This window comes from Lithobates pipiens, unplaced genomic scaffold, assembly GCF_037356315.1.
Source record: "Lithobates pipiens isolate NorthernLeopardFrog02 unplaced genomic scaffold, aLitPip1_a1.2 Scaffold_18, whole genome shotgun sequence".
Classification (NCBI taxonomy): Eukaryota; Metazoa; Chordata; class Amphibia; order Anura; family Ranidae; genus Lithobates; species Lithobates pipiens.
In genome coordinates, this window is record NW_027507758.1 from 58,961,667 (window position 1) to 58,987,375 (window position 25,709).

Here is a 25,709-nt window from a genome sequence, read left to right on the forward strand (position 1 = left end):
TTTATACAGCCATTTCGCACTCCTCACTTCCTTCCAGGTGTTCAGGCTGGCGCGTTTTAGATCCAGGACAGCAGTCACCGTGTTTCCTCCACTCGTAGCGCATATGTGCGTAGGAGGGTAAATTTTAAAAGGTAATTTAACTTGAGTAAGAATTGAGAATAGGGATGTAGAACTCAATTATGGATTCCCGCAGCAAAATTATTTTGGGGCAATCTGATTATCTTTCATCATAAAGGGATGCTATTTTGGGTTTTGGTTGATTTTATTTTAAAATAGTGTATTAAGGCTCGTGCCAAAGGTATGCTTAGCAGCTCCTGTGTATTGAGATGTAAAAATCCCCGGCGGTTTCTGGTGCCCAGAGAGCTGCATGTGCCAAATACAGCTGCCAATATAAGTTAATGCCTTCTGCATTGGTGTTTACCTGCACATGCAATGGTTTTCCTTAATTGTAAATGTAGTGCATTCAGAAAGAAGCACAGCACATGCGTGCGTGGGTAAATGCCAATGCAGAACCCATTCACTTGCATTGGTAACTGTATGTGGTTCATGCAACTTCTCAGGGTGCCAGAAAGCGCAGGGTATTTGACACCTCAGCAGACAGGAGCTTTTAAGTGTCTGTGGGCATTAGGTCTTAAAGTTTATAAATTGTTTTATAATTTTTGTTATTTGTTTAAATTAACTTTTAATGCAGGGTATATATGTGACATTGAAAGTTCGAAAGCCTTTCTGGCAGGCTGTTTTAATCCATATGTAGCACCCTCCTAGGGTTAGAGTAGGCTGCTATGTACATTCAGTTTGGCGCCACTGTAATCAGTGGAGCACGGCTTGACTGATTAGGGCTGCTTAGGTTTTCACAGGTTGCTGCTCTGCTACTTCCCCCTGAGACTTCTGGAACTTAGTGGGAAGGAGGGCAGAGACTGCAGTCTGAATATTTATCGGACTTCGGCCAATCCCTGGGAAGGTATGCCCAGAAGGTGGGGAGGAGCCCATGAATAGTCTGAAGCCTGAGTAGCAGGGGAGATTGCAGCATGCTGGTGTAAGGCAGCATTCCAGGGTCCAGCCTGGAGGAGACCCCCATTGAGGAGACTTTCTCTGCTGGTTAGAAGCCAGTTTGAAGACACTGAGGTCCCATCAAGGCTTAGCTGGAGGGGGGGACATTTACAGAGTATTCCAGGAATCCAAGGGGTCAAGAGAAAGCTTACGTGAGGAAATCAGGGGAAGGAAGCTGTGGGAGAGAGCCCAAGTTGTCCATAGGCTGAGTAAATCTTCATCTCCCTCACGGGGGAAAGAGTCTGGTAGATATTTGTTGACTCGATATTGGAGTGAGTACAAGGCTCCAGTGCTGCAAGAGTGACTGTGTGGTGCTTTAGTCTCAGGGAAGAGGACAGGTCACAGCCAACACTGAGATTCTTTGGTAATTTTTGCTGGAATAAGTGCAGAAGTTGTGCCAGTTCAGCCAATAGGGGTGAAATACCATCGGGTGTTGTACAAGTGCAACTGGAGTAGTACAGATGTCAAGTATTAAGGAAGGGCAGCCAGAAACTTAGCAGTCCTCAAGTTGTTCAATTTCCATGCTTCCTATCCCCACTCAGGTTCATTGTTCCCCAATAAAAACACAAACAGAACAACAAAACAACACCTCTAGATTGATTATTGAGCCAGCAAAAGACTGAAGAAAATACTGTGTGTCTGGTTGCGTGTGCGTTAAGGGGAGGAAATAAGCCCAAACTATCAGCTGCTCTTTCTGGGGTTTGCTACACATAGGGGGTATACATGGCATTGTGTAAAATATAAAGCCCAGAAGTATGCTTTCTGGCAGGCTGTGGTAATCTACAGGGTGTATACATGACACTGCAAACAAGAACACCTTTGTCCTATTCTTTTAGGATTTCTGTGTTCTACCATAGGGAATAAGCAAATTAGAAAGCCCAGCAGTGTCTTTATGCTTTTTGGAAGACTTTCCTAATCTACAATATTATCTGCAGTCCTAACTCTATAAATTATGAGAGCCTCCATAGTAGAAGCAAATATATTGTAATGGATAGATTGAGGGCAGGTAAGCCTGGAGGGAGCCCATCCCTTTTTAAAGGCACAGGGGTGCACTGGACACCCAGCAAATAGCACAATGGCAGAAAAGGTGCCCAGTGCGCCCCTCTACCAAATATCTAACAGTACAAACAAATGGCAACTGCCCCAACCCATAACTGGCCTTAACAGCAAGGAGCACATGGAAGGGCAATGCATGTCAAACAAAATCGCAGGAAAACCACCCAGCTAAACTCACTAACCAGCCTGTAACAAACCAAATTGGCCTGTCCAAACGTAGATCTTGCACATTTCTAGTTAGGTTGCTAGGCAGATTTAGATTTGGGCTCTTGCTGTAACTGGAGGAATGTTTGTTTAGTTTTGTCTGCTCAGGGCTCCACTGGCTGGGAGTTTGATTGCTTCCCCTTGCCTCTAGAAGAGGTTTCTAGAGTTTAGGGAGGGGGAATTTAAATGACCACCTGGAATATTGTGCAAGGCCTGGCCAATCCCTGGAGAGGTGTGCCCAGTTGGTGGCTGGTGGAACTGTTAAATATTGTGGAGCTCTGAGGAGATTTTCTCTTCTCCTACTGAGGGGATGGAATGCTGACCTTAGGAAGACAGGGGCTACTTGCCTCTGGAGTCTAGGGACTGGACACTGAATAACTCAACAAGGAGCTGCACCTATGGACTGATCTATACCAAGGCTTTGTGAGTAGAGCGTCTTTTCTGTGCTGCACCTTAAAGCTACTTCATGGTCCTCAACTGTGAGCCTTTCTAGCTGTGTTCATGCTAAGCTACTTTATGGCCCTCAGCCGTGAACTTGACTAGCTATACTTGTTCTGTGACCTACCTCATGGTCTTCAGCTGTGGGGGAATAGGCTGGTTGATTTTCACTTTCACTTAAAGCGGGAGTCCGCCGGGACTCCGCGTTTTTTTTTTTTTTTTAAAAGCCAGCAGCTACAAATACTGCAGCTGCTGACTTTTAAAATAGTGACACTTACCTGTCCAGCGCGCCCGCGATGTCGGCACCCGAAGCCGATCTCTAGATCGTCTCTCGGGTCCTGCCACCGCCATCTTGGGTATGGGAATCAGGAAATGGAGCCTTTCGGCTTCATTTCTCGGTTCCCTACTGCGCATGCGCGAGTTGCGCTGCGCAATAAGGACGGTCCCCGCTGCCTCTGGGATCTGTGTGTTTCCCAGCAGGCAGCGGGGCACTTGCGGAAAGGGGCGGGCACTTGCGGAAAGGGGCGTAATCTACGCCCCTTTCCGCAGAGAGCTATCCCGGAAGTGGGTGCAGATACCTGTACTGTACAGGTATCTGCACCCCCCTCCCCCCTGAAAGGTGCCAATTGTGGCGCCGGAGGGGGGGAGGGTTCTGATGAGCAGAAGGTCCACTCTAGGGTGGACCTCCGCTTTAAGGAGAAGATTGTCCTCAAACTGTTATTTGCCAATCATTTTGGAGTATCTCATTACACTCCTAATCCTCTCCTAAGTTCTTACCAGCAAAAAAAAACACAAAACAACCTACTGGACTGTTCAATGAGCTAGAGTGAATTCACTGATGCTGTCTGCCTGGCTGCCAATGAGCTGCGCAGGAAAGAACCAGTGAATCACAGCAGCTCCTCCGGGGGTAGCACTTAATATTAGAGATGCATAGAAATTTCAGTAGCTGAAACGCATAGGCTGAAAAAGGTGTGGCATTTTTCCAATAGAGAAAAAATTGCAGATAATGGAGCTGAAAATGCACATGATTTTGCTGCAATTTTACCATGATTTTATTGTGCTTATGGTGTGTTTTTTCATAGGTCATGTGACAAAAAAAGCATCAAAAATGAAACACGGGTTCTTTATTGATGTGATCTTGCTGCGTTTTCAATGCGTTTCAACAGGAAGGTGTGCGTTTTTGGTGCAGTCTTTTTAATTCAGCAAAAATGCAGCAAGCAAGATTTTTACCATCATAATGGAAGCGCAACGGACCAGTGTGATGCCATACATAGAATTTAAAGGGATGCATTTTTCTTGAGCTTTTCTTGCACTAAAGGTGCCGATAATGGCCGAGAATAAATTAATATTAATTTAAATTCATGATAATAATTAAAAAGTAAAATACAATACAATTATACACTGTATAAAAATATTTATTTAAAAAAACTGTCGTTTTTGGTTTTGGTTTCGACCAAGTGAATTTTCTGTTTCTGTTTTGGCACCAAAATTCCCATTCGGTGCACCATTACTAAATTAACATGATGCTGTGTAATTGAGAAAGCCCAGCAATGGCTTTATGCCTTCTGGTTAGCTGTGGTAATTCACATAGTGTGTAAATGACACTGTGTAAATTAGAAAGCCCAGCAGTGGCTTTATATTTTTTGGCAGGCTGTTATTCCATAGTTTATAATGGCATCGGGAAAATGAGAAAGCCAAGTGTTTTTTTGTTTATCTGGCAGGCTGTATTTATCCACTAGCGATAATACTGCTGCCTTTGGCAGTGGAGGAGGTGGGATCCGTCCCTCCTCTAAATCACTGAAAAAAGAAGTGGGGGGCTATAGCAAAGGGTTGTGAAGATCGCAAGCCCTGAGGAGGGCTTTATTGTCATGTCTGAGTTCAGTACTTATCCAGTGGACAGGATGACTTACTTTACAGTGGACTTTTTAGCAACTGTACAAATCAGCCTGTATAAATGCCTAACATTTACAACGTACAGCAACAGTATCATTTTTCAGAAAAACTCTAACTTTTATCATTAAAGTGCTGTTGATGAGCTCCACAAATGTGACTTTGCCTAGACTAAGATGATGTCATCAGTCTGCTGCAGGCAGGAAGAAGCATTTCCCCAGGCTCCTCTATCTCAATGATCAAACTAGAACACTGTAATGGTGTAGAAAGTCACAAGACTGCAGCAGGGGCTGATCTGTGTCAATATTTGTGAACGCAGACATCAGGATTTACATTCTCATCTCTGGGCTTGGCATCTCTCTATGAAGCAAGCAGATGCTGACCTTGAATGATGCTTGAGATAAGATAGTGCCATCTTTCTGGAGGGAAAAGCAGATCTCTGTGAGAGATGATAAATACCTGGAAATGTTATTCATTCATATAACTTTGCATCCGGAAAGTATTCACAGCACTTCACTTTTTCCACATTTTGCTATGTTACAGCCTTATTCCAAAATGGATTAAATTCATTGGTTTCCTCAAAATTCTGCAATGCAATACCCCATAATGACAACGCGAAAGAAGAAGAAAAATCTTTGCAAGACATTCACCGAGTTGTCCTGTTATCCACTCTGTTGTTATCTTGGCTGTGTACTTAGGGTCGCTGTCCTGTTAGAAGATGAACCTTCACCCTAGTCTGAGGTCCAGAGTGCTCCGGAGCAGGTTTTCATCAAGGATGTCTCTGTGCATTACTGCATTCATCTTTCCATCGATCCTGACTAGTCTCCCAGTTCATGCCACTGAAAAACATCCCCAAAACATGTTGCTGCCACCACCATGCTTCACTGTAAGGATGGTATTGGCCAGGTGATGAGCAGTGCCTGGTTTCCTCCAGACATGACGCTTGCCGTTTAGGCCAAAGAGTTCAATATTTGGTTTAAAAAGCCCTCTTATGGGTTTTTGACAGCAACCAAGAAAAAAATAGATTATTATTTCGATAAAAAAAATCTTTTTATTACAAAATCTCTAACATAACATAGCCTCATTAAAAACACATATGGTCATTGTCAGGCCAGAAATCCATTACATACATCAATAAATATGAGGTTGATACATTTGCAATATTACATATCTCTTTGTAGAGTTGATATTCAGTGAATAGGGATGGTGGCAACCGTCCTCCTGAATAGAGTAAACATAAATTAAAAAGAGTTCACTCTTTGTTTCATCGGACCCAGGGCTGGACTGGGACAGAAATTTGGCCCTGGACTTCATCCAGACCGGCCCACTTACATTTTGAGTGTCCCATCAGCACTCCCTTACATCAGAGTGTCCCATCAGCAGCCCCCTTAGATCAGATTGTCCCATCAGCACCCCCTTACATCAGAGTGTCCCATCACCAGCCCCCTTACGAGTGTCCCATCAGCACCCCCTTACATCAGAGTGTCCCATCAGCAGCCCCCTTAGATCAGATTGTCCCATCAGCACTCCCTTACATCAGAGTGTCCCATCACCAGCCCCCTTACGAGTGTCCCATCAGCACCCCCTTACATCAGAGTGTCCCATCAGCAGCCCCCTTAGATCAGATTGTCCCATCAGCAGCCCCCTTACATCAGAGTGTCCCATCAGCAGCCCCCTTACATCAGAGTGTCCCATCAGCAGCCCCCTTACATCAGAGTGTCCCATCAGCAGCCCCCTTACATCAGAGTGTCCCATCAGCAGCCCCCTTACATCAGAGTGTCCCATCAGCAGCCCCCTTACATCAGAATGGCCCACTGAGCCATCGGCCTACCGGGAAACTCCCGGTAGTCCAGATGGCCAGTACATGCCTGATCGGACCAGAGAATTTTGTTTCTCATGATCTGAGAGTCCTTCAGGGGCCTTTTCGCCAACTCCAGGTGGGCCGTCATGTGCCTTTTACTGAGGAGTGGCTTCCGTCTGGCCATCTACCATACAGGCCTGACTGGTGGAGTGCTGCAGAGATAGTTATTCTTCTGGAAGGCTCTCCACCGAGAAATGCTGCAGCTCTGTCAGAGTGACTATCGGGTTCTTGGTCACCTCCCTGACTAAGGCCCTTCTCCCCCGATCGCTCAGTTTGGCCGGGGGCGACCCGCTCTTGGAAGAGTCCTGGTAGTTCCAAACTTCTTCCATTTACAGATGATGGAGGCCACTGTGCTCATTGGGGCCTTCAATACAATCCTGTCTCAGAGGTCTACAGACAATTCCTTGGACTTCATGGCTTGGTTTGTGCTCTGACATGCACTGTTAACTGTGGGACCTTATGTAGACAGGTGTGTGCCTTTCCAAATCATATCCAATCAACTGAATTTACCACGGGTGGACTCCAGTCAAGGTGTAGAAACATCTCAAGGATGATGAGTGGAAACAGGATGCACCTGAGCTCAATTTTGAGTGCCATGGCAAAGGCTGTGAATTCTTATGTACATTTTCTTATTTTAATAAAATTGCAAAGATTTCAAACAAACTTTTTTTAACATTGTCATTATGGGGCATTGTTTGTAGCATTTTGAGGAAAATGATGAATTTAATCAGTTTTGGAATAAGACTGTAACATAACAAAATGTGGAAAAAGTGAAGCACTGTGAATACTTTCCAGATGCACTGTAACATGAGAAAATGTATGGTCCATGTCCTATTGGTTGCACATTAGCTGTACCTCTGGTTTCCTGGAAGGTCTCGATGTTCCTGGGCCCCGTGGTGGTGAAAGGGTTTGTTTTTAGGACATACAGCTCCTCTTGGCTCCCGTCCAGCTCCATGTGTGTGCATTTCTCACACGCATACAGTACACAGACTAAACCCCCAGTAATCCTCCTGAGCAGGCCGTCTGGCAATAAGGAGAACCATTCTTCTGAGGGCTCCTGCAAAGCTGGCCTCAATTTCTGGACGCGGTTCCAGTAGAACTGACTCACCCGCATGGAATCCTACCTTTTAGTTTTTAATTCCCCTAGAAGGAAAACTTGTAAAAGAAAAAGAAAATACAAAAAAATAGCATCCATCGGGACAGGAAAAGGCGCTCTTTCTCTGAGTTTATGTTTTTACCCAGCGCGGTTATCCATTTTAATGTTTTTATTTCTGGAATATGACTCAAGCGTTTCTGGGTGACTTAATATATTACTAGTGAGTACTTACTGATTGTGTCACTTTTTATAGAATGTTCACATGGTCTGTGCTTACTGTGCCAGCTCAACTTCAGACACAACATTTTTCATTTAAATATTTTTCTCAAAAGCCACAAAGGATATAAATCCACTGAAAGGACACAAAATACCTTTACAAACCCATATATTAACTTGTAAAAGAAGTGGTGACATCATCACTGTGCTGTACATAAACTTTGAAGAGAGCAGAGCTGTAGGAGGGGCCCAGCAGACTCCACCCACTACAGACTTCCAGCAGAAAACTATAGGAGGGGGCGGAAACAAGACCAGTCACCCTGCACAAGGAGAGAGAGCAGTAGTGAGCGGTCTTTATTACAGCACGCTCCTACACAGAGGGAAACTCTCACACTGGATGTTCTATTTAATGGTTAGCTGCATGGCAGATTGTGCAGTCAGCATCCCTGCTGAATACTATGTAAAACAGGCAGATCTTCAATGCAGGCTGCCTGCCCCAGTATACAGAAATTACTAACCAGATCACTCATAGACTTCACTTTTTCCGTCTCACTTTTCCTTTGTTTTGGAATGAGCAGTGCACATTAATTGCAGTCCTGTGAACTTTTTTGGAATCACACACTCCTTACATACACTCATTATCTATTTTGTATTTTGCGCCTATGGATTCATGGATTTTTCATAGAACCTCAAAGAATCTCTTGTGGATTGTTAGCTGTGCCACCATTGATCCCACAGTAGAGATTTGCACCTTTCCTGCAGTCCTTGTATTTATAACATGTTGATGGGTATCACTCCCAGAGTCCCCATTATGGACGTCTCCAGCGAGCCCTTGGTCCTCAGCAACATGTGTTAATACTCTGAGCTGATTTGTGAGTAAAATTTATGAAGGGCATTGCTTCAATCTGGTTCTCCCACTATATATTTTTTTCTATCCAACTATATTGCTGTCTATATACTTTTTGTACACATTTTGCACCATCTCCTGAGGAAGTGGAGCATATTCTACAAAACGTGTCAAGCAATATAGGATGTAATTCTTCTGTTACAATTATGTGTTTAGATGTTTGTTTTTATATCAATTTCTGCCTATCCTGAACTAATATTGTAATACCCACTATGATCTTTCACGTAATCGGCTCTCAGCCTTTGTACACACGGTCCGTTGGATTTTGTCCGACGAATTTTGTCCGAAACTGTTGCATACACACGGTCGGACAAAGTTGTCGGAAAATCCGATTGTACATAACGTGATGACCTTATTTCGTTAGGACGGGACTACGTTCAGGCTAGTAGCCAATGGCTTTGGTCTAGGAATTTGATCTGAGCATGCGTGGCACTTTGTCCGTCGGAGTAGGCTACACATGATCAGAGTATGTACGATCGGAGCATTTTGTCAGAAAATTTTACAGACAAGTTGGAAAACTTGGTCCGTCGGAGTAGTCCGATGGAGACCACACACAGTCGGATTAGCCGACAAAACGGTCCGATAGGACGCATTCCGTCGGAATCTCCGACCGCGTGTACAAGGGCTTAATTCTATATACCTACGTTAGTGTGCTATGGTTGAATTTTATCTTATTATTGATGTATATGTTTTACCATATGAATTGCTGCAATCATGTACAATTTTTACAATCTGCCGATGTAAAGTGTCAACAAAAAACAATAGCTGCATAGCTGCGCTACCTATATACTCCAACCTCCATAGTAATTCAAAGGCATTAATCTGAACACCTGTATTATCGCAACCTTCAAACCATCACCACAGTGAATAAAATGAAAGAATAATAAATTAATGATTTCTCAAATAATTCATCAACATATACAAAAAATATATAAATAAATAATGTACAAATTCATAAGTGATACTAATAAATAGTTAATAATTGAATAGATAAAAATTTAAAAAAATGTATTAGAATTATAATGAAATCTTAAGCAGTTAAGCATAAATTATTGTGGAAAAGTGACCCAAAGCCTAAAGTGAAATCCAAATAGTCCTTTCGGTGATAATAGTATTTCCTTCAATGATAATATTCAAACGTGCAGTCTTCCATCACCAAGAAAAATGCGCTGAACACCATTAGAAATGCACGCTTACCAGAGGAAAGCGTGTGATCGCTCACTCAGTATACACAATGTGGTCTGCCGGATGGATCGCAACTCCCCACCAATTCAGATTGAAACCTCCCTCGGGAAGCTCGCACATATGCAGATGGTAACTCAAAAGACATAAGTAGAGAGGCTTCCCATAGTATAAAACAGGTAAACAGCTTTATTCCAAATAAAAATAGGTTATACTCACAAACATATGTAAAATCACAGCGTATATGCCAAGCGGCAAGCGAGCGCCCGTTCGCTCAGAGTTCACGTGACTGCGTCAGCATGTCCTAGTCACCCGACGCGCGTTTCGTCACACGATGACGATGACCGCTTATTGCGTTTTTTTTTTTTTACCAAAAATATGTAGAATACATATCGGCCTAAACTGAGGAAAAAAATAGATTTTTTTGTATATTTTGGGGGATATTTATTATAGCAAAAAGTAAAAAATAATGTGTTTTTTTTTTCATAATTGTCACTCTTTTTTTGTTCATAGCGCAAAAAATAAAAACCGCAGGGGTGATCAAATACCACCAAAAGAAAGCTCTATTTGTGGGGGAAAAAAAGGATGTCAATTTTGTTTGGGACCCGCGTCGCACGACCGCGCAATTGTCAGTTAAAATGACGCAGTGCAGAATCGCAAAAAGTGCTCTGGTCAGGAAGGGGGTAAATTCTTCCGGGGCTGAAGACGTTAAAGTGCTAGATAGGTTAGTGTTAGATTGTGGATGTCTGTAGACACAGGGATTTTAGTATCTTTTTTCTGTATATGAATTAACACTAGGTTCATATCGGATCCTGTCTAAATTGGCCCTAGTATATGTATGAATGTGGGTTAGGGACCTTAGGTTGTAAGCTCCTTGAGGGTAGGGACTGATGTGAATGTACAATGTATATGTAAAGCGCTGCGTAAATTGACGGTGCTATATAAGTACCTGAAATAAATAAATATGCAATTTACCAAGTGTCAGTTACACACCTCATTTAAAGTCCCAACCTCTTCTTATTTCATACAAATAGGGATAGAGGCACATTGTCACATGTGCCTCAATTAAAGTCCCAAACTTTTCTCTTTCTCATATGAATTGCTCTAGCACCCTTCATATCCCATAGTCCATCTCAGGACTGAGCAAGAGAGGGTGACTACATTCCTACATAAAGTACCTACATACAGACCATGGTTATATGTGAACTTAAAGAGGTTGTAAACCTCAAAAAAAAAAAAGATAGAAAAAGAAAGCCTGCAAGACAAAGGCATAATGAGCTAGTATGCATTGCATACTAGCTCATTATGAAATACTTACCTTAGAATGGTGCCCTGGATTGGCGTCGGCACACTGCTGACAGGGCCGACATGTTTTCCGAAGTTACTTCCGGGTTTGCGGGCTCTGGCGCTATGATTGGCCGGAGCAGAAATTGCGTCACTCCCGCACATGCGCACAGGAGCCGACGGTCCCGGCGCGGACCCTGAAGAAATGGCACAAGCAGGCCGTTCCTTCCGCGCACATGCGCTGAAGATGTCAACGGCAGGGTATACAGTAAATATCTCCTAAACGGTGCAAGTTTAGGAGATATTTACAGTACCTGCAGGCTAGCCTTATTACAGGCTTGCCTGTAGGTACAATTAAAGAGGAAGACTTTACTTCCTCTTTAAAGAGGAAGTAAACCCCTTCAAACCACTTTGACCTACAGGTAAGCCTAGATTAAGGCTTACCTGTAGGTCCAAGCAATATCTCCTAAACCTATATGGTTTAGGAGATATTTGCCCGAAAATGGGCACCGCTGTCTACGGCGCATGCGCCGTAGATAGCGGCGCGCAGGCGCACTAAATGCGGCAAGTCCAAGAATGGATTTGCCTAATTTGTCGACTCCCGTGCGCATGCGCGGGAGTGACGTCATCGCGGCTTTGCCGAATGGCAGCGTCGGAGCTGCGAGACGCGACTCCCGTGCGCATGCGCGGGAGTGACGTCATCGCGGCTTCGCCGCTGTCATTGGTCGGAGCTGCGAGACGCCACCAGCAAGATGGACGCGGCGGACTACAGGGATCAGCGGCGACTTCGCTGGCTCCTGTGTCAGGTAAGTGACACATAATGAGCTACTATGCGATGCATAGTAGTCCATTATGCTTTACCTTTGCAGGGAAAAAAAGAGGAAGTAAACCCATCAGGGTTTACTTCCTCTTTAACATGTAATATGTAGGGTTGCACTGATACCGTTTTTTTATTGGTGAGTACGAGTACCGATAGTTTGTGGTGCGATTTGCATCAATAAAAAAATTAGCGCAAATTGCTTCTGTGTGTGTGTAAAGAAAGGGATTAAAGCACCATTTAGCGCAAAATAATCTACATAAGTGTAATAGCAAATCAGAGCAGCTGGAGGAGACGTTTCGGGAACTTCTCCAGCCCTGTGAGCACCTACAGCGGCTCTGATTTGCTATCATCAGCAGACCAGAACACCTATGTAGATTATTTTGCATGTACTGTGTACTACAGATATGTACTGTGAGTTATAAGATTTTTTAAACTGCCCACTCGATGGCACTTTACTCCATTTTTATACACCCCCACACATACACAGGAGCAGTGGGGGAAATTCCATGCATTTCAGACAGGAATCGCACAGCGTTCAAATTGCATGTGATTCTTTGTAGTGTGATTTCCGCATATTCATTTTGTATTGACGCAAATCACACCCCAAAGGTTTAGGTAATGGCAGCATACTGGTATCGGTATCGGTTCATCCCTAGTAATATGTATGAGATATCCATATTATTATCACCAATAATACTTTTTTGGAAAGCTTTACAAAAAAAATGTGCACTGGTTCTGGTCCTGCAGATCATATATATAAAACAAAAAGGTCTGTTACCATTAACCGAGTGGAATGATTCTTTCTTACATCAATCATGGTGATGTACTGTGGGATTCCATGGTGGTAGAAAGTGATATGAAATCCAGAATTTTACTGTGGTCACTGAAACAAGTGTAGAGTGGAATCTTCCAGTGGGGACACTTGTTGTGGTGACAACTATCTGACATTTTTTCCTCTCTTTCTATTTACTTCCTGGTGTCTTTGGCAAAGGAAGTTAGAGGAAATCTCGCGAAGGCGACAGAGACCCAACAAAGGTTCTAACTGTCCTATACTCTATCCAAAACGAATACTGGCCATACATAGATCAGATTTTTTCCTGTTTCAATATTTTTTTAAAGTTTCAAGATAGTATAACAAGCCGTTGTTTGCCCACGCAAGGGCGACATTGAATGTACAAAAATAGCATATGTATGATAAATAAGGTTTATTTATTTTTTGTTTCAATCAGCTAAATTTATTGGATTACACTTATCAACACAAGCAAGATGGATGGAGGAATCCTTCTCACTGAGTTATTGTATTCTGACAGGCAGGACGGCTCCGCTGCCAGAATACACTGATCTGCACTGCAGCTAATTGGCTGCAGCACTGATCAAAGAGAACTTTTCCAACAAGCCAGTTAGATAGAAGTCAGTCTTTAGACTGACTTCTGTGGAATGGGAAAGGTTAAAGATGGCTTTGAAATTCGGTCAGTCCCTGCTGAACCAGCTGGATTTCGATCCATCTATGGCCAGCTTTAGGGGAAAGGTTTGGGCTACAGATATCCTTTATTGTGTATATTAATAGCTCTGAAGGCTGCTAATAGGTTATGATTAGAGATCTAATCTTCTCTGCTATTGGAAACTACAGAAGAGGGTTCCTTAGACTGGAGTTCCTCTGTAATTACCGCCCTGTTCAAGCCTCTGCAGAAGTTTAGGAATTAATTAGAACTTTACATTCGTGGGACTTCAATTGACAGTGAAAAGCTGAACCCTGGATGTCTTGTTCAGTAGCTCGCCTTTGCAGACTGGTTTATTAAATAACAGTCATGTAATACAATCCCTGTGCGGATTAAGCCGAGTTCCCGGCAGTAGTCTTCGAACTCCGCCATTCTACAGCGCTGATTACACAATGAACATAATCAAAGCGCAATAACAGAAGCTGATTTAAAGGTACACTGCATTAAAACATGCAAATCCCGCATGCAGAGGGGCTCAAGGTGCAGAGATTACCTGATGATCAGCTTTGATGTTCACCCTGAATTGCAATCAGCGTTCAGACTCATCCCGAAGGTGTTCAGTAGGGTGGAGGCCAGGACTTTGTGCAGGCCACGCTATTTCCTTAAAGAGGAAGTAAACCCTGATGAGTTTACTTCCTCTTTCATTCCCTGCAAAGGCAAAGCATAATGGACTACTATGCATCGCATAGTAGCCCATTATGTGTCACTTACCTGACACAGGAGCCAGCGAAGTCGCCGCTGTCCCCTGTAGTCCGCCGCATCCATCTTGTTGGTGGGGTCTCGCAGCTCCGCTGCTGTCATTGGGCGAAGCCGCAATGACGTCACTCCCGCGCATGCGCATGGGAGTCGGCACGCGCGGCAGCTCCATTCTTGGAAATGCCGCGCTCAGTGCGCCTGCGCGCCGCTGTCTACGGCGCATGCGCCGTAGACAGCGGTGCCCGTTTTCGGGAAAATATCTCCTAAACCATATAGGTTTGGGAGATATTTCTTGGACCTACAGGTAAGCCTTAATCTAGGCTTACCTGTAGGTCAAAGTGGTTTGTAAGGGTTTACAACCACTTTAACACCAAGCTAATAAAACAATGGTTGTGGAGCTGACCTTGTGCTGGATCAGAAAGAGGTTTAGAAAATAAAAAATGAGGGCTTGAATGGACTCACAAACATTTTAGACAACCCAAAAAAATCTGTATTGAGTCTGATATGGACTCTCCTTTCTACTACAATTATACACTATGGTTAGTGGTGGTTAGTTGCCGCTAACCGCAGTGTATGATTGCAGTAAGAGGAGAGTTCATATGTGATCACATTGCGAACAACTATAATCATCTTGGACTCTTACATCTTTTGGTTTGGCACCATTTCTGTCTATTGATAGGAAACTCAGTGAAGTTTTTGACTTTGCAAGGTTGCAGTGGGCCCCTGAACAGCCTGCCAACTGGTTTTAGTTGCAAAAATCATGCCTAACTAATGCTAGTTCCCTCAAGCAGACACCAGATGTTGCCTGCCTGTATATACAGTACATCTAGCTGTTAGATAATCTTCTCCTATGCTGCCCAGGTTCCACTGAACCCCAAATTCAGTAGATATGTCTCGCCTCCACGTTGAAGCTCTGGCACACCAACTGCAGTCTTCTCGTACATTGGTGGTCTCCTGTGGAGAAGATCTCCCTGTCCATTGTGACATAGCAGGGGGTTGTGTCAGAGCTCTGAGAATGGGCTTAAAGTGGCTCCATCACTCATCACTGGCTCCAGGGCTCCTTCCCCCCCAATGCGTGCATGAAAACTGATGGGAAAACCAACATCAGTTTCCATCAGTTTTCATACGCGTCAGTTATGTGCCCTATTCACACCAATGTTGATGTCATGTCAGGTTTTTTCCCGCACGTTATACCGGTGTTGTGGTATGAACAGGGCACATGGAGAACAATTTTTTGTGCCCTTGCAAAACGGGTGCAGAAAAACTGATGTCTCTGCACCATGGTGTGAACGAGGCCTCAAGGTGTGTGGCTACTTTTACCCAGCATGGGCAACTTAGTTATTTTAACCACTCGCGATCAGCCACCGTCATTGTACTGCGGCAGGTCGGCGCGATCCCTCAAACCGTCGTAGCTGTACGTCGGTCCCATTAAGCGGGATAGCAGGCGCACAGCAGGGGTGCCGATGCTCGGGACACACACATCAAATTTCTGTGAGGAGAGAGAGCGCGAGTTCCTACGAGCTTGGGAACCACAATCTCTCACCTCCTATTGTCCAATAGGATACTCCAAATCCCATCCCCCACAGTTAGAACACACACATAAGGAACAAAGTTAATCCCTTAATCGCCTCTAGTGTTAACCCCTTCCCTGCCAGTGACATCAACACAGTAATCAGTGCATTTTTATAGCACTGATCGCTGTATAAATGCCAATGGTCCCAAAAATGTGCCAAAAGTGTCCGATGTGTCCGCCAAAATGTCGCAGTCCTGATAAAAATCGCAGATTGCCGCCATTACTAGTAAAAAAAAATAATAACAATAAAAATGCCATAAATCTATCCCCCTATTTTGTAGATGCTTTAACTTTTGCGCAAACCAATCAATATACGCTTTTGGCGATTTTAATTACCAAAAATATGTAGAAGAATACATATCAGCCTAAACTGAGGAAAAAATTAGCTTTTTTTTAAAAATAATTGGGGCTATTGATTACAGCAAAAAGTACAAAATGTGTTTTTTTTTTTTTTTTCAAAATTGTTGCTCTTTTTTTGTTTATAGCGCAAAAAATAAAAACTGCAGAGATGATCAAATACCACCAAAAGAAAGCTCTATTTGTGGGAAAAAAGTATGTCAATTTTGTTTGGGTACAGCGTCGCACAACTGCGCAATTGTCAGTTAAAGCGACACAGTGCCGTATCGCAAAAAATGGCCTGGTCTTTGAGCAGCCAATTCTTCTGGGGCTGAAGTGGCAAATCTGAGCTTTGCTTAGGAAGCAAGTTTGCTGCACAGAAGATGCCAAAGGATTATTAACCCTTACCTTACCCTATCACCAGGGACAGGTGCCACTCCCCCCCATAATGCACTACTGGAGTACCCGTTCAACCCAGCCGCATGTGACAGTGATGATATGGTGCTTAGGTGAAGATTGTGTGTCTATCTGCCCAAATCTAGATTTTTAATTTTTTTTGTAAAGAAAGTTCCAATGTAAATTTACATTGCATGCTACCTACAGTAAGTGCACTTTTAATTCCTATTCAGATATTTGCCTTAAGCGCTGCTTTAAATCAAACACAGAATTGGCACCTAGAATGGCAAATGTGGCTTTCTTCTTTACAACCTTGCTGAGTGCACACTATGGCGTTATACTGGAAATAATGAGTTGTGGAAGTGTGCAGCAATGTAGCGAGATGAAACGCAGCTTAGTGTATAGGAAGGTGAGGATAAGAGTGGAACAGGGAAATGCGGAGGGAGGGGGGCAGCACAATAGGCACATCTAATGAGAGAGAGAAAGCTCTATTGAAAGTCGGAGGCTGAGTGTCGGATGACTAGCTCCCAAACCCTACTCCTGTTTAATATTCCTCCCTGCTCTCTTCATGTTGTGCTTGGCTCCTGTGGGATTGGAACTCACGTCTTGGAACCAAAGCCAATTTTCTGTCTTAATCTCACAATGTTTTGACTGGAGGCAGATCCAGTTTAGTCCGAGTGGAAACTACGAAAGCGATGCTCTGCTCTTCATAAAGACGACAGAGAGACGGGTCGCTGGTCACCGGGAAAAGATGACATAGAAGTGACCTGGCCGAAAACAAAAAGGACTTTTAAGTAAATCAATGCATTCATTTTTTTCTATTGTATCGGGAAAGGGTCGTATTCTTTACCGCGATAGCAAATATTTCCAGCGACTGTTTCCTTTTACTGCTCTGCAAGAGGACTTTCCTTGTCTGGTACCCGGAGAAAACGCGAGGTTAGTAAGAGATATGTGCATCGCTTACCCTGCTGTGTAAACACCAGACAAAGGCAACTAATCAGAATGTGGCTATCACTTTCCTAGCACCAGTTCTGAAATCTGTTGGGTGTTTTCTGAGTGTCAGTGTGGTCTCTGTTCCTACCTGGAGGTACCTGTGTCCGCTTTACAAGGTGTTTCGGAATGGTGCAGTCAGTGCAATGTTACAGCAAGCAGGACTTCCTATACAAAATCCATTGTAGTGGTTATTTTGGAATGAGTTAAATCAAATAGTTACACACATATATATATATATATATATATATATATATATATATATATATATATATATTAGATACGGAGAGAGATAGATGCATATATATATATATATATATATATATATATATATATAAATCGTGTATAATAATAATATATACTATACATACATAGATCATGTACATAAAATAATAAAACAAATCATTATAATATATATATATTTTTTTTACTTTTATAAATACTACAATACAAATTGGTGCCATTTGGATAATATGCAGTGACGGGTAGAAGGTTTTTTTCTTTGTAGGTGTGCTAAACAAAGTATAGGAAAAGACGGGCAAAGGTGGAATGTTTGCCCATAGAAACTAGTCAGATTTCACCTTCGAAGGACTCTGATCAGTCATTATGTTAATTGTGACATCGACAGGCCAGCTCTAATTGTTCCAGTGTTTTGGAAATGATTGTTTAATACTGTATTATATATATATATATATATATATATATATATATATATATTATAGAAATAATAACTTCCAACCACTAGGGTATATATATATATATATATATATATATATATATATATATGTATATATACATATATATATATAATAATTTCCAACCACTAGGACAGGTATATGCAATTAGTGGACCTCCAGGTGTTGCAAAACTACAAGTCCCATCATGCCTCTGCCTCTGCGTGTCATGCTTGTGGCTGTCAGAGTCTTGCTATGCCTCATGGGACTTGTAGTTCTACAACAGCTGGAGGTCCACTAATTGCATATCCCTGCAATAGGGGATATATATATATATACACACACACACACACACACACACACACACACACACACACACACACACACACACACACACACACACACACACACACACACACACACACACACACACACTATGTTACCAAAAGTATTGGGACACCTGCCTTTACACACACATGATCTTTAATGGCATCCCAGTCTTATGCTGGTCATACACTATACGAAAAATTGTTGAAACCGATTTTTCGAAAAACTAACATTCAGCCATTAGAGCAAACAATAGTACGTCAAACTCGCTCATCCATGTCTTTATGTACCTTGCTTTGTGCACTGTTCCAAATCATTTGGTGGAGGGGGGGTTATGGTGTAGGGTTGTTTTTCAGGGGTTGGGCTTGGCCCCTTAGTTTCAGTGAACAAAACTCTTAAGGAGTCAGCAGACCAAGACCTTTTGGACAATTTCATGCTCCCAACTTTGTGGGAACAGTTTGGGGGTGGTCTCTTCCTGTTCCAACATGACCGTGCACCAGTGCACAAAACAAGGTCCATAAAGACATAGATGAGGGAGTTTGGAGTGAAGGAACTTGACTGGCCTGCACAAAGTCCTGACCTCAACCTGATAGAACATCTTTGGGATGAATTAGAACGGAGACTGCGAGCCAGGTCTTCTCGTCCAACATCAGTGCCTGACCTCACAAATGCGCTTCTGGAAGAATGGTCAAACATTCCCATAGACACACTCCTAAACCTTGTGGACAGCCTTCCCAGAAGAATTGAAGCTCTTATAGCTGTAAAGGGTGGGCGAACTCAATATTGAACCCTATGTACTAAGACTGGGATTCCATTAACGTTCATGTGCATGTAAAAGCAGGTGTTCCAATACTTTTGGTAATATAGTGTATATAGATATGTATGTGTGTGTATTATCCCTGAACACATAAAGTGGACCTGAACTTAGAGAGTGAAGATCAGCTGTTATAGGGAACTTCTTGAAAGGATAATAATGCCTAAACAGCACCCAAAAAAGTCTACCTTTTGTCTTGTACTCCTGAAGAAAAATAACCATCTACACCTGTTCTTTGTACATAGCTGTGTATCTGCAGTTTGAGATCTAAGGTACTGCCACCTCTGTTTGCCAGTCTCACGATATTTGGAATGAGGTTTGGTGATGCCACTTCAGTTCTGCTGACTGTTCTCCATGCTGGAGAGTAAGCTGCACCTGAGTACCTGCAGTGCAAAGATTTGCCCTGCTCTCTACATTATGCTTAATTCTTTACATGGATCTGTGCTTTTTGAATCTCTCTCAGGCTTGATCATTTCTCCTTCAACCATCAGTTATGCAGGGGCTATAATTTGAGAAAGCAAAGCCCTGCATGTACTAAGGTGGTGTCTCCACACAAAGACACAAAGTGTAAAAAGACATGGTAAGTCAGCAATGGGAAAAAGATCAACAGCAGAGAGATCTTATACAGCACTGGTGACTGGTGTCCTGCTTGCCTGTTTTGGGCACAGCTTTTAGGGTTCATCTTCTCTTTAATACTTAACCATCACCTAAATAATACCTGAAAGTGGAACTTCACCCTAAAGGGGAAATTCCACTTTATGTCCCCCCCCATCCTCTAACACTTTTGTGCATTTTTTGGGGGGGGGGGGGGGGGGTGGAGCAGGCACCTAGGTTTGGTAGGTACCCGCTTCCACTTGCAGTTGGATCGCTGGAAGTAAGGTCAGAAATTCTGGTAGGATCAACAAGTATTTTTTTCTTATTAAATGGGAGCAGATAAGAGAAGTTCATTGTTGGGGTTTACATACACTCTCCCCTAACACTTGACCCTTTAAGCTGGCCGTACATAGCTCGAAATTCGGCTGGTCCAGCAGGGACTGGCCAAATTTAAATCCATGTAGGCAACCTGGTTGTGCACAAGTTGATTTATTGATTGACTTGTGCACAACCAGGCTGTCTGAGTTTTCCCGAACAATTACCATCGCTGGCTATAGCCAGCAACACTCATCATTGTGTACTGCCAGTAGGGAAGGCTTAGTGGCGGGAGGGATTACCCCCATCAACACTGACTGTGGTGGAAGGAAAGAAAATTGCCTAATCTATGGCCTGCCTAACTGTCCCCCTAAAATTGAATGACACCTCCAATCCCTTACCCTATCTATGGCCTATATTAACCCCTAGTAACCCCTAACACTAAAACAACCACCATAAGTGGTGTAGTCACCTTTCCCCATGTCTGGTGTAGCTGCAAAAAATCCAACCACAACGATCATGGAAGTAAACAGTCACCCGCTGGGGAATTTTAGAAAGTAGTTTTATTTTATCCGTTTGCATCTATGGAGTGAACACAGGTGCACTTTATGGCACTTCGCTGTTCAGTAATGAGGAATAGGACTGCCGTTTTGTACATAAAATAATAAAAAATAAATATATATATATTTTTTTTTTACTTTGAACACACAATAATGACTACATACATAGGTTGTTTTTGTCTTGTCCATTCTTGGCCGCTGAGTGTCTTGATATTTTTTCATATATATTAAGATACTTATGGTTGGGTCCTCCCAACTGGGCTTTTTATTGACCATTTACCGTATTTTTTATAACATTATGCGCTCTTCCGCTAACCCTGCAATTCCATCTGGATTCTCCTTTATGTGATTGAAAATACAATTAAACAACCAAACGCTATCTACTATCTGCTTATAATGGATGACTTGTATTTGACCTTTTAGAAAAAGACATTTATTTTTGATTTGAAGTGCCCCTAAGGTGGGACAGAAATCATTGGTTTGGCATAAGACAGACAGGTAAATCAATAGGAAATGGTCAGATTGTGTTGCTGTGTCCCACTTAAGGCTCTGTGACCATATGATTGCTCACAGACTGTTCAACCTGGCACATAAAAGTCTGATTTATGAGAAAATATAGAAATTAGGCTAGGTTGAGATGTGTGGTTTGCCCCGCATCCAATTTGCCTGACATGTGAGTGTGCCCGGCTCGCAATGGAGCCGGTTCACACATGTCCGGGGCAGCCACCATCCGCATTCCAAAAGGGTCCTGCGTGTCTTTGTGTCCCGTTCAGGTGCGAATTCAGGCAAAAATTTGGACCTGATTTGCACCTGCACCATTGAACAGGGACGCACCAGACCACATGCTGGGAACTGCGGCCGGACATATGTGACCCCGGCCTTAAACTGACTTGTGATCAAATGGTTATATACGCTAAGCAGGGGTCGCCATACTCTCTAAGCAAAGGGCCAGTTTACGGTTCTTTAGACTTTGGGGGCCAGTCTGTCAGTGTCAGTAGAAAATGCCCTAATGTTAATTGGAGTAAACAATGCCCAATCATTGGTATTAGTGGGAGGAATAGTGCTCCATCTTTGGTATCAGGGGAAGGAATAATGCCTCATTGTTGGTGTCAGTGGGAGGAATTTTGCCCCATTGTTGGTGTCAGTGGGAGGAATAGTGCCCCAAAGGCCGGTTATAGGTGGGCAAAGGGCTGCATCTGGCCCCTGGGCCGCAGCTAGGAAATCACTGCCCTAGTGTATGAAGGTAAGAGCCCCTCACACCTTCTGCGTCATGTAATATTCTGGTGTCTTGTTGAGGATAGATGTATATTTTACTGTTTACCTGAATTTTGAACATAATTTTGGGGTTTATCACAACACTGTTACTTGAAGTGTGCTTGTAACTGCCAGCTGGCACAATACTTACATCCTGCTTTGTGTCTTTTTGCAGATCGCTGGTTATAAGAGATGACTGTGGTTCTGTCCATGAACAGATTCTGCAGCCCCATTACCTCTGAGGGTGCTACTGACATTGTGGACTATAGGAGTGTGTGGGAGTCCCAGGACAACGCAGACAGATCCTCCACCTCTCTCCATGCCCAGCACCAGGAGTACAGACTATGTGACCCTTCTACAGGTACGTGTCTGCTATACTCATCCAACTAAGAGGATGTACGAAATGTGTTGGATTTACTTATTATACTAGGAGGGTGTATACAAGACCCCTGGCAGAAACAAGAAAAAAATATTTTTTTCCTGCAAAATATGTAATGCCCAAAATGTATGATGGTTTTGTCGATCCCTGGACCATAGTAGGAGGAACATTGCATCTGAGATTCAAGTTCAGCACACTTGTTGCGGTTCCCATCAGAAAAAGTCTTCTTCTTGTTTTTAAGAAGTCTCACTTCTATTTCATTAAAGTGGAATTTACAGATTTTAATGATCTAATCTTGAAATTGCTCCCATCACCCTTTTTACTCCTAATTACCCTGTAGAAGGAAGATGCTTATACTTACCTATTCTTAGGTTGCTCCAGGCTGGTCATGTGATCAGCTCCCAACGGAGGAGGAACAGTGAACAACAGATGACCCGTAGTATGCCTATGGGTGGCGTCACCATGCAGGCATTCCATCCACTGCTGCCTCTCTCTTCTTTCCCCTGAAGCTAGCTGCTGGGCAGATGAGGTGACCAGACCAGAGTGCAATAGGCATAAGCATCTCCCTTCTACAGGCTAGATAGAATAGGAGTTAGAAGGAGGCAGGGCTGGATTGGGACAGAAATTTGGCCCTGGACTTCATCCAGACTGGTCCACTTACATTTTGAGTGTCCCATCAGCACTCCCTTACATCTGAGTTTCCCATCAGCAGCCCCCTTACATCAGAGTGTCCCACGAGCAGCCCCCATACATCAGAGTGGCCAACTGAGCCATCGGCCCACTGGGAAACTCCCGGTAGTCCCGATGGCCAGTACATGCCTTGAAGGAGGGTGGTAGCAAATTTAAGATGAGATAGTTATAGCCTGGAAATCCATTTTATGTGTTTCTCAGAGGACAAAGTAAATTTAGTACTTTGTCCCATCTTCCTATGTGTTGTCTAAGGCTATCTGTGAGGGCAGGGCACCCCTCATCCCCCCACACCCATCTGCAACTCAGCTAGCAAGGAGAAGTCTGCTCCGACAGTTGGCACTTTTCTCTGTCTCCAAGCACTTGCCCAATGCTAGCATTATTATTATTACTATACATGATATATATAGCGCCAACAGTTTATGCAGCGCTTTACAATATAAAAAGAAGAGAATACATTTCTAATACAATAAAATACAAGAGGATTAAGGGCCCTTCTCAGAAGAATTTACAGTCTAATAGGGTGGGGCAGGTGGTACAAAAGGTTGGAACTGTAGGGAATGAGCTGATGGAAGTTGTAGAAGATTAGTTGGAGACGTGATAGGTTTTCCTGAAGAGATGAGTTTTCAAGGATTGCTTGAAAGGTAGCAAGAGTAGGGGATAGCCGGACCGGTGAAGGTAGCTAGATGATGGGAGAGGCTCTGGAGAAATCCTGGAGATGAGCATGGGAGGAGGAGACGAGAAAGCTTGAGAGTAGGAGGTCTTGAGAAGAAGAAGACCGGGGGGGGGATTTGGGTGATATTTGGAGACAAGATTGGTGATGTAGCTCGGGGCAGAGTTGTGAATGGCTTTGTATGTTGTGGTTAGTATTTTGAATTTAATTCGCTGGGTGATTGGGAGCCAGTGTAGGGATTGGAGGACAGGGTTGGCAGACATTGAGCGGTTGGTAAGGTGGATAAGTCTGGCAGCAGCATTCATGATAGACTGAAGAGGGGGTAGCCTATGGAGAGGCAGGCCAATGATAAGAGAGTTGCAATAGTCAAGGCCAGAGATAACGAGGGAGTGAATGAGGAGCTCGTAGGTTTCATTTGTTAAAAAGGGCAAATTTTAAAGATGTTAGCCTTGCTTCCATTTGTTATGATACTCTACTATTTGTCAGATGCTCTGTCAGCATATCATGGGGAATGCAACAGGAGGGGGGCTTGCCAGATAAAATATGCCAGGCAAGCTGTCAATTGCTTGGAGAAAAAAAGCACTGTCTGTCAAATCGGCCATCTCCTTGTTATCTGCGTTGTCGGTTGGCCGTGGAGGGATGAGGGGTGCCCTGTCCAACTTTACAACTAGCATTAGACAGTATGTAGGAAGATGAGATAAAGTAATACAGGTACTGGGGGGCAGAACACATAACAAATGGAAGCAAGGCTTATTTTTTAAAAGGAAGGGCAGAAAAACCTGAGGTGGACAGTACCAAACAAATTTCTAATACTCATAGTATAAAGCATCCTCTACTCGCTAGAGTAGGCTTCCTCAGGAGGAGTGTCGGAGCAGTATAACAGCAGTTTAGCTTAAATCATCTTGAACACCACCGCATGGTGATAAAGTGTGGCTGTGATACAAAGTGCCATATTGGGAAAACAAGCAACATGTACTCACATTTGTGAATCATCTGCGAGAAACAGAAGTTGGAAATGCCATTTAAGAGATCTGCAACTTTGTTTCCATGTGGTGCGAATACAACATAAACTCCTGCGGTTTTAACATTTAACAGAAGCTTCACCTGTGAGATATTCTTACAATTTGGACTGAGTTTTATGACAGTTGGCACACAATATGAGGAACTCCAGTCGTTTAAAAACAAATTAAAGTCAACAGCTATAAATACTAAAGCTACTGACTTTTAAGAAACAGACACTCACCAGCCCAGGAGTCCAGCTCTGTCTTCACCCAGGCCAGTTCTCTGCTGGTCTTCGGATTCCTGGCACCGCCATCATGGCTATGGGAGTCAGCAGGGATTTCCTGCCATTTCACAGCTAACTCCCACAGCGATTTTGTACAAGCGCAGTGGGGAGCCGGATGGTAAACAGCAGGAAGTCACAGCCGCTTCCCTACTGCGTGAGATTGTGCTTCACTGTCCTGCAGCCTCTTGGGATGTTTCTTGTCCCAGGAGCTTAAAGGTGGGGGGAGACGAGCCAAACTTACATAATAAATTCTTGCCTAGGTGAGAAATGCGGAAGTGGGAATGGGTACAGGTATGAAAAAGGTACCCGCTCCCAGAACCCCCCCCCCCCCCCCCCCCCAAACTTTCAAATATTTTACTTGGGTGGGGGGAAGGGTGAGGCAGCTTAGCAGTACTTTGACTTTTAAGTGAATTTTCACTTTAATTTAGGAAGATCAGCACAGTGCAATATATTGTTTATAGCGTTGGTAACATACTCCAGTATTTACAGCCACATGGACAACTCGGTCAGCATATTTCAATGACCATGGTATCATGGGTTGGGTTGAAGAAGATGAAGATTCTCTTGCTTTGTGCACTGGTCCAAATCATTTGGCGGAGGGGGAATTGTGGTGTGGGGTTGTTTTTCAGGGGTTGGGCCTGGCCCCCTAGCTC

General features: G+C 43.4%; 1 protein-coding gene across 3 annotated transcripts in view; it reads left to right on the forward strand.

The window, feature by feature from the left end:
- The window catches only part of SERTAD4 (SERTA domain containing 4), a 92,819-nt gene that overhangs the window by 19,521 nt on the left and 47,589 nt on the right, over positions 1 to 25,709 (forward strand). For 2 of the 3 annotated variants that reach the window (XM_077485717.1, XM_077485719.1), the window contains exon 2: positions 22,208 to 22,393. In XM_077485717.1, coding sequence (XP_077341843.1) covers positions 22,225 to 22,393 — 169 coding nt within the window. In that variant the 5' untranslated portion in view covers positions 22,208 to 22,224. Of the gene's footprint in view, positions 1 to 16,978; positions 17,441 to 22,207; positions 22,394 to 25,709 lie in introns of those variants that run through there. The other variant, XM_077485718.1, reaches the window with a different exon arrangement.